Here is a 10133-nt window from a genome sequence, read left to right as displayed (position 1 = left end):
CCTTTATCTCCAGTTTCCTTTCCGGCCGTTCTATTTCTGCTGTGGTAGACGGTCACTGTTCTTCCCCTAAACCTATCAACAGTGGTGTTCCATAGGGCTCTGTCCTATCACCCACTCTCTTCCTGTTATTCATCAATGATCTTCTTTCCATAACAAACTGTCCTATCCACTCATACGCTGATGACTCCACTCTGCATTATTCAACTTCTTTCAACAGAAGACCCTCTCAGCAGGAATTACATGACTCCAGGCTGGAGGCTGCAGAACGCTTAACCTCAGACCTTACTATCATTTCCGGTTGGGGTAAAAGGAACCTTGTGTCCTTCAATGCCTCAAAAACCCAATTTCTCCACCTATCAACTCGACACAATCTTCCAAACACCTATCCCCTATTCTTCAACAACACTCAGCTGTCACCATCTTCAACACTAAACATCCTCGGTCTATCCTTAACTCAAAATCTTAACTGGAAACATCACATCTCGTCTCTCACTAAATCAGCTTCCTCGAGGTTGGGCGTTCTGTATCGTCTCTGCCAGTTCTTCTCCCCCGCACAGTTGCTATCCATATACAGGGGCATTGTCCGCCCTCGTATGGAGTATGCATCTCACGTGTGGGGGGGCTCCACTCACACAGCTCTCTTGGACAGAGTGGAGTCTTAAGGCTCTTCGTCTCATCAGCTCTTCTCTCACTGATAGTCTTCTACCTCTTAATTTCCGCCGCCATGTTCCCTCTCTTTCTATCTTCTATCGATATTTTCATGCTGACTGCTCTTCTGAACTTGCTAACTGCATGCCTCCCCCCCTCCCGCGGCCCCGCTGCACGCAACTTTCTACTCATGCTCATCCCTATACTGTCCAAACTTCTTATGCAAGAGTTAACCAGCATCTTCACTCTTTCATCCCTCACGCTGGTAAACTCTGGAACAATCTTCCTTCTTCTGTATTTCCTCCTCCCTACGACTTGAACTCTTTCAAGAGAAGGGTATTTGGACACCTCTTCTCCCGAAATTGACCTCTCTTTCGGCCACCTCTTTGGATTCTTTTTGTAAGCAGCGAGTAGCGGGCTTTTTTATTATTGTTTACTTTTGGGGGGCCCTTGAGCTGTCTCCTTCCTTGTAAAAAAAAAAATATATATATATATATATATATATATATATATATATATATATATATATATATATATATATATATATATATATTTTTTTTTTACGTCTTGGCCTATTGCGCCGGTAGGCTTCTTCCCGGTGGATCCTGATGGTCGGTCCAAGGCTTCTTCCCGGTGGGGCCTGATGGTCGGCCCAGCCCATTCTGGCGCAGGCGAGTGTTTATAGTGGCGCCATCTTGCATTGGCTCATGCTGCCCTCCCGGAGCTCATCTTTAATCCTAGAATCTAGAGTCCGGGTTGATAGGTGGTCTTCTGGACAGCATGTGGGTAGTTTTAAGCCACTCGGCGGCGGCTGAAAAATCCCAGCTTGGTGGCACCGGTCGGGGATCGAACTCGCGTCCTCCTGAACGCGAGGCCGTCTCGCTATCCGTTCAGCCACCGCCTCCCCCACAAGGCAAAGGTAGGGATATTTCATCGTCACACTGTTTGTTAATAAAAATATCAGAAAGTAAATTAGCCTTTCTTAAAGGATCAAAGGACATTGAACCATCAGACATATATATATATATATATATATATATATATATATATATATATATATATATATATATATATATATATATATATATATATATATATATATATATATATATATATATATATATATATATATATATATATATATATATATATATATATATATATATATATATATATATATATATATATATATATATATATATATATATATATATATATATATGTCTAGTTATCTATCTCCGTCCCTCCTAATCTGTCATTGTATATGCCTGCCCGTTCCTCTGTCTCTTTCTGGGCCTACTACTGCTTGTACTGGCTTTTTACAAATCTGTAATACAATACCCCCGTGTGTTTGTGAAAGTGTTACACTTTTTTCTACTTCAACGCAGAACTCTTAATATGTTTGTTTACTTGGTTCCTTTTTTATCTTATTTTCCGACTGTCTCTGTGACTGTCAACCCCTCTAGCCATTCAGTTTGATCATAAGCCACTTAGTATGATACATAAATATTTATTTAACAGGTATTGACCAATTCAGTGTCTGGGTGTCTGTTAACGAGGAAAGAAGTGACCTGAACGCAACACTGAGACCTGAGGCATGGAATAATTTATGTTTGGGCGTGACATCCGTCAATCCCATGGAGCTGGCCACGCCTACGCCCGCGCCTCCACCGCAAGAAGCTGATCCGGACTCAACGAATTACAAGGTGAATTTACGTATGATATTGCACAAACACGTATTAGTAATAATAATAATAACACTTAAAGTGACAACAACGATAATAATGTTGGGACATTTCCGATAAACTGGGGAGGGAAGTAGGAACCACGGGTGCATGGTACTTTCTTCTAAGGCTTCTTCAAGGTAACTAAGGTGGCTCAGGTGTCATACGAGGCGCCCGCTTGATGTAACGTCACCCATCACCTGCCAACCCATCGTGAGGCACTCCTGCTACTCCGTCGAGGTGCTTCAAAGAATGGTGGTCTATTGACTGGCCTTTACTCTGGGACTGAGACTTATATGTAGTATGTTTTGGGGGAGGGGGATTATCAAGCTTTTTCCTCTGAACATAAGAGTGAGGCATGGCTGCGTATTTGCCCCAAAGAATTTCAACATCTGCGTGCACTGGGTATTGGGCAGAGTTGTGGATCAAATTTATTGGCAATACCATTGTCACTGCCCTTGTGATTGTCGAGGCTGCAGTAATCCTTGCCGAGTCACTGGAGGTCTTGCCGATGGCATCAAGGGACTGCGCGAGATCGTGAAGCCACGGGTAATCCAGTTCTTGGTCACGGGGGTTTACTGGATGAACTGGTACAGTCTATTCATTTGTGTAACGAGGACACTGAAATCGTGAAAAAGTTAACATACGCTGGAATTGGAGTACGGCTGTCGTCAAGAAGACTTACCGATGTTATGAAATTTGTTAGCACGAGTATTATGGTGTTGCTGATAAGTATGAAGGACAAATATTCGAATTTTAATGTCGCTTGTCCTTCCTGTTTTACGCAATGGTAGTTCAAGGTGAACTTGAAGTGGGGAATTGATGTCTCCTGTAATACGTGTATATGCAAAACTATGGAGTACCGTTGAAATGACGTTATACCAAATCAGCGATTACTACGTGACACTAAATCGAAGCCTGTTACGTGCATAGTCTGCGAACGCCAACTTCCTTTATAATGGCATGTGGAACGCTATTTAGAAGTCGACTCTGCTCACTGGGTTGTCTCTGCACGAGACAATTCTGAGGGGAGGATAACAATGGGACACCATTGGTAGCATGAACATGTCCATGGATCTTGCAATCATGAACTTAAAACGAGGAGGGGATCTGCATCAAGACTTGCATGGATGGATTCCGTTCTTTTCTTTGCAGTAAAGGAAACAGCTCAAGGGCATTAAAGAAAGAAAAAGCCCGCAAACTGCAGCTCCTGCATAAGTAATCTGAAAGAGTGACTCGAAGAGAGGTCAATTTCGGATTGATAGATGTCTTGATGCTCCCTTCTTGAAAGAGTTGAAGTCATAGGGAACGGGAAATACAGAGAAAGGAAGTTTGTTCCAAAGTTTACCAGTGAAAGGAGTCAAGAAATGAAGATGCTGGTAATTTCATGCATAAAGGATTTAGATAGCATAGGGATGAGCTATATAGAGTAGAACGTCGAGAGCATGCAGCTAGCAAGTTCAGAAGAGCAATTGGCATGAAAACATCGATAAGAGACAGAAAGAGAGACAAAACTGCGGCGGAGTTTGAGAGGTAGAAGACTATCCATCAGAGGAGGGGAGTTAATGAGACGAAGAGCCTTCACGCTGTCCAAAATGAATATGTGTTGAGCTCTGCCACACGAGATGTCTACTCTATACAAGGTTGGACAAGGTCCTTGTATATGGACAGCATTTGGGAGGTGGAGATGATACTAAACGCCTAATTTTGAGGAAGCTGATTTAGCAAGAGGGGATATATGAAGTTTCCAGTTATGAATTTAAGTTGAGCATAGACCGAGAATGTATATTTTGGAAAAAAAGGACAGCTGAATGGTATCGAAGTATAAGGGATAGGTTAATAGAAGACTGTGTTAAGAGATTGAAAAAACACTTAGTTGCCTCTGACCCATTCAGAAATAAAAGCAAGGTCGGAGGTCACTCGTTTGTGTAGCGTCTAGCTTCGGTTCATGTAATTCCGGTTGTAAAGTCATCAGGGTATGAGTGGATAAAACAGTTTGTTATAGGAAAAAGATTACTGAATAAAGAAACAGTGGGAGATGGAGTACAGCCCTGCAGAACACCATCCTTGATAGGTTAAAGGGAAAGGCACTGCTCGCGTAGGTCCCCCAGACTGGGCCACTCGCCCAGCAAGTGCCGGACAGTCAGAGGGACCAAACAGTTATCGCAGTAAAGCTATACTCCCCGAGACATGAGGAAACCATGTGTTAAACGTGTGTGGTCTGTCCTCAGACGGGTCAGCGCTATCTCATTGCGGCAGCTACGATTATTACAATATGACCAGGGTCGCAGAGCCCTGGTCGTAATCTCACTCATCTTTATGTGGGCCATCTGGGCCTCCCAACTCTCCTGCCAGACGGCCTGCAGCGCTGACCGGATGGCAGGAATGAGATCGCCATATGGGAGGGGGCTAGAAGCACCGGGACGAGGTGCATGTTAGACTGCCGCTGCCTTGGCCAGGCGATCAGCCTGCTCATTCCCCGTAATTCCCACATGGGCCGGAACCCAACAAAACCTAATATGACGGCCTCGGGGGTGAGGCAGATAGAGCCACTCTTTTGTGTTTATAACTATTGAGTGTCAGGAATTAAAAAAAAAACAGAGCTAAAAGACCGCTTAAAGAATCACTAAACCCAATAAAATGGATATGCGATAGAGGAAGGGCAAGCAAAATTACTGACAGCTCCGTCGTAGTGGAAGCAGCATTAGGAAGGTGGCTACCCTGTCAGATAGTTGGGAAGACGGCACAAATCCTACGCCAGCCTCAGACTTCGAGCCGTCAGTGTATACCGGAATAGATGATTGGAAAGTTGTGTCGAGTTGATAGATGGGATATTAAGTTTTCTGAGCACTCGAGGACACCAAGATGCTTTCGCCCAGTTCAGAAATATTGCACGATCAGATGCTGGGCGAGTTGCAGCATCTACCTTTGCATTCTTGTTTTTCAAGGGTCGGTAGGCCAGTCGAAGGACGTGAAACCGCAGAGGGAAATATAAACCCGTACGAAGATACTTCATATATCAAGATTTATTCCAGACCCTGGCCAAAGCTTTCTCTATGTTGAATACAGCAGCAAAAGTTTAACCGAAACGCCATAAAAGTGGATAACCAGGAATCAGTTGTCCTGGAAAACCCATGAATATGTGTCCAATAGGGCCAAGATTTCGGTTCGTTGACTGCTTTCCAAGTGTATGCTTTCGTACTTGGCGGTAGACTTAGACTGGCAAGCCTTGACTTCTCCTTGACCAAACTCCCAATCTCGACCTGAGTTAACAGCACAAACTGGAGCTGGTTTTTCGGCAACACCGTTGGGCTCCAGGGCTCCGGAGCATGTTGAGATAGCAAATTTGCTGTTGCTTGCGCTTATTTGGAGCAGATATGACGTAGTTAGTGGTGCTTAATACCTTTGAACTCTGTAGGGCCCACTGAACCAGGCATGGAGTGGGAGTCCAGGAAGTGATAGAAAGACGAGCACTTGATCCCCTGGCTTGAATTCCCGATATCTGGCTCGTTTGCCCTACTAAGTCTTTGCCGGCCTCGCGAGACCGCTGTAAATGGACAGGTGCGTAGGAAAACAAGTATGCCAAAATGTGGGAGATAGTAGAAGAAAGGAAATGATGGGAAGGGATGGAGGAATGAGAAAATTAGATTGTGAAGGTGCTAGAATAAGTGAAAGAAGGAAGCTGAGGAGAGTCTGGCACTGAGGAAAGTATTGAGTAATGGAGAGGTGAGTAATGAGTTCTATCTTTTCTCCCTCAGGTGTGGGCTTCTCTGCAAGGCCGTCCCCTTGACCTCAAATTTGCAGAAAACATGAGTGCCTGGGGGGAGTTGGGAGGCGATGTGCGGCTCTGCTTAGGGGCCGAAGGACCCGATAATGCCTCCTTCACTGGCATGATAACCGGAGTAACCCTACTGACGAAGGAGGAGGTTGAGGAGCAGGAGCAGGAGCAGAAGAAGGAAGAGAAAGGAGAGAAAAAAGAGAAGGAAGAAGGCATACGAACCACAGGCAACTGCTCTGTTTTATTGGCCAGGAATATTCTTACTCACCCCCTTGATGTTTCGTGGACCACTAAGGGTCCCGTGCTAACCTTGGAGTGGGAGTTGCCTCTGGACCCCTGTTTGACACCCCCCAAGACAGTATGGCTCCAGGGGTCCAGAGCCTATCAAGGATCTCTAAGGTTGTGCCGAAGCCTTGGTGGACACTTTCCAACGGAGGAAGAAGCGACTGGCGATCTATTGAAGGCACACAATTGTTCTACTGGAGACGTTTTGACCTGGGCGAGTGGTTGGGAGGAATCAGAGGATGACCCCACTGCCCTCTGCCCCGTGCTGCTTGCTGAGGGTGGGATGGATAAGTGGGCGTGTTACAGTAAGCTGGACTGTACACTCTGCCTAGTTCCTGAAGGCCTGACTTACACCCTATTCGGAGCCCGTAGAGATTTTGACCGCCATTACACGCTGAGGACGTTGGCGGACGGGACCTTTGAATTCCAAGGGCAGGATACGAGTACTATTTCCCAAGGGGAGTTGGGATGGAGACTCAGCTCAAGCCTACACAACGACGAGCTCATCCAGGGGTCGTGGGTGATGGGTCGTCAACGCTGGCACCCTAGTGGAAGTCTGCAACAACCTACAACTACTCTCCCATACAAGGCCACAGAGAAAACCATAAACACAAGTACCGACATTCTCACATTCACCGTCTGTAACGCCATCCAGTTTTCCTCTGACGACGGCGTGTGTCTGTTACGCAGCGAAAGGTGTGACGGGCGCACAGACTCCCCAGACGGAAGCGACGAGGAACATTGCGGTAGTCGGAGAGCGATAAGCAAAGACACTAATTACGATACAAGAGTCAGCCCCTTCTTGGGCCGCAAGCAAAAGGGCATACTTTTATATGAGATCCACGTGATGTTCATTAACAAAATGAGCACCGAGAAGGGGATGGCCAGCGTGGAAATGAACCTATATTTAGACTGGGAGGATTCGCGGATCGAATTCGTTGATACCAAGATGGGGAGAAATTCTTTAGCGTGTGATGATATCTGGACTCCAACCCTCAATGTCTTTGCGGGGTACACCAGGGGCCCAGTTGTGCAGCCACGCTCAAACAGAAGTGACTGCTACATCTATTGGGACCAAAAACCCAGGGAGGAGCAACAACTTGGAGATCCGCTGATGAGTGAGTGTTTGTTAGAATTGTTCAAATGAGGTATGAGTTGGATATAGAGATGGAACTGGGGGCAAAATGATTTACAGTGTAAATTGGGGATAGGCAAGAATGGAGGTAAAGAAATGGGAAGAAGGTACGTTTAGGGCTGGAAAACAAGGTGGGCGAATTCGGTGGGAATATTGGAAATGCGCTAAGGATTATATGATTATGAAGGGTGGATTGGACAAGGATTGGTTATTTTAGGTGCTGAGTGACAATATGGATAACACTATAAATAGAAGAATTACATGAGTAAATGATGGATGGGAGGAAGAGTGGGTGTGGGGTTACGGGATACAAACAGAGGCTGAACATGTTTGAAATTTGTTGGGAATGAGAAAAAGTGAGGTACTGAAGGAGAAATATGAAAATTAAAATAGCACAATAAAAGTGGTAAAGTAAATAATGTAAGTATACGGTAGGGGTACTAACGGGAAGGGTTTAATGTATGCATGGTACAGAATTAAGAAAAAAAATACTTATTTTTTTACGATGAAATACTTAATATAAATGAAGATATTTTCCAACTAACCTAAGACAAAAAAACAAGATAGAATAGTTTAATGTAAATTTATACCTCGTTTTTTTCAAGCATTGCTTTCCTTGCCCTCCTCCTCGCCATTAATCGTCTACTCTCTCTTTCTTCTCCTTCCTGTCAGTCAGTTTCTTCTCTTTTTTTAAAACCCTATATATTTATTTCATCTCAATTCTTCGTATATTCCTAAAATCTCTCTTTCCATACTTTTACAATATCTATTTTATCCATCTAATCCCTATCGCCTTACCTCCAATTAGCTACGTCCTTTCATTTTCTCTTCAAATCAGTATCACATCCCTCCATTTCTTCTCTTCCTCCAATGCCTTTTCCTACATTTTGATTTTTTTAATATTATCATCTATTTATATTATCCCTCTTACCAACTTTCTCTTCACAGGTAGATCCTTCACCAAGATGAACATAACACAGTATCAAAACCTTGTGATGGAGTTCCCGTGTCTATTACGAGTGTCAAAGTACCCTTTTGGCAAGTACATGTGTAACCTCACCTTCGGTATCTTCCGGGACCACCAATACATCAAATGGAAATCGATGAGACCTCTTGAGGAAGATTACAACGATCTTAAATACTATGGTGACAGGGACCTTCTTGATTTTCGTCTGGAAAAGGTAACAGCACAAGTACATCATGATGGAAAATTAACGTTCACACTTCACCTGGTTGGGCAACCTGACTACCACCTGACAAATAGCTTTTTACCGAGTGCCCTCATGTTTGTCATCTGTTATTCATCACTGTTCTTCCCTATCTCCGGTTTCAATGAGCGAATAATGGTTTCCTTAACTTCCCTTCTTGTTCTCGTTGCCTTATTCTCTCAAGCGACGAATACATATGTTAGAACACCATATTACAAGTTAATTGACGTCTGGTATGTTGGCCTAATCTTTCTGTGCTTTGCTGTTGTAATTGCTAATGTGCTTGTGAATTACCTGAGGGTTTTGAGAGTTAAATCTCAGAATGACTTGATGAAGAAAGTGTTAGCTGCCAGAAAGTGTAACATTGCCTGCCAGATTTTCCTTCTCACATTATTCATGTCGCTGATCTTCGTGTTTGTCTTGTTCAATTATAACAACTTGTAAACTGTGTGTGTGGGGGGGGGGGGGGTTCTCGAAACTTCGCCCCTTTAGTCGACTCGATATAGGGATAGAATTCGAGCTCACATGCACCAACACACGCAGTGAGTTTGAGTCAAGTCGTGCTTGACGCAAAATTTTGAAACTTAATCTACTACCTTAAATAGAGAGAAGACACTACACATTAAAATTTTAAATGAGTACAGTTTGATTGTGGGTAGTCTCTTAAAAGAAAACGGTAAGTTACAACAGAAAGCTGCATAGAAGAGGCGTAACTTAACAATAAAGCAAACACCGTGAAAAAGTTTACAAAACGTAAACAAACATTTAAAACACGCCAATGGTATGGAAGATTCCTGTGTGCTGAGTGAGGGCTGCAGTCGTCTAATGATTAACATGGCGGAGTCCCTTCTCATTCAACGACTGCACCCCTCACTCTGCACACAGGAATCCTCCATACCATTAGCGTGTTTTTAAAGGTTTGTTTACGTTTTGTAATCTTTTTCCTGGTGTTTGCTTTATTGTTAAGTTACGCCTCTTCTATGCAGCTTCCTGTTGTAACTTAAGAAAATTTTTATATAGTTTCGTTTGACGCACATATATTGCTTAAGAGAGAAATTCACATTTTCTGACATTAATATTCTCCAGCGTTTTCTTGCATAATGGATCTGTGTTTCCTCCGCATAAGCAGCGCATTCGTTTGCGCTTCACTTTTGGACATCCTACGTAATCGCAGAATTGCATGAGATATGACAGCATAACTGTAGAAGTTGCGCCGGATGCACCGATTTGTGTAGGAAACACGCTGGGTGCTCATTTTTGTATAAGAAATATGATGGACACTTGTTTTCGTGTAGGAAATATGACGGCCTATGTGTAGGAAATGTGACATACTCCCAGTGGTGGGCACCGCTAAC

General features: G+C 43.8%; 1 protein-coding gene across 1 annotated transcript; it reads left to right on the top strand.

Moving 5' to 3' along the window:
* The first annotated feature begins 2172 nt into the window (after nt 1-2172).
* On the top strand, nt 2173-9499 carry LOC126983432 (uncharacterized). Its single transcript, XM_050836139.1, has 3 exons — nt 2173-2354; nt 6131-7553; nt 8519-9499. Exons 1-3 carry the CDS (start codon nt 2286-2288, stop codon nt 9220-9222), a joined length of 2196 nt encoding a protein of 731 aa, XP_050692096.1. The 5' UTR covers nt 2173-2285; the 3' UTR covers nt 9223-9499.
* Nucleotides 9500-10133: the final 634 nt, after the last annotated feature.

This window comes from Eriocheir sinensis, chromosome 54 (genome assembly GCF_024679095.1).
Source record: "Eriocheir sinensis breed Jianghai 21 chromosome 54, ASM2467909v1, whole genome shotgun sequence".
NCBI lineage: Eukaryota > Metazoa > Arthropoda > Malacostraca > Decapoda > Varunidae > Eriocheir > Eriocheir sinensis.
Note: the sequence above shows the minus strand (reverse complement) of the source record. Positions and strands in the feature narration are given on the sequence as shown.

Bases quoted from the DNA above. Each gene is read 5' to 3' on its own strand.
- LOC126983432 (XM_050836139.1), top strand. From the start codon at position 2,286: ATGGAGCTGGCCACGCCTACGCCCGCGCCTCCACCGCAAGAAGCTGAT. The intron at 2,355-6,130 runs GTGAATTTACGT...TTTCTCCCTCAG, and splicing joins CGGACTCAACGAATTACAAG to GTGTGGGCTTCTCTGCAAGG. The intron at 7,554-8,518 runs GTGAGTGTTTGT...TTCTCTTCACAG, and splicing joins ACTTGGAGATCCGCTGATGA to GTAGATCCTTCACCAAGATG.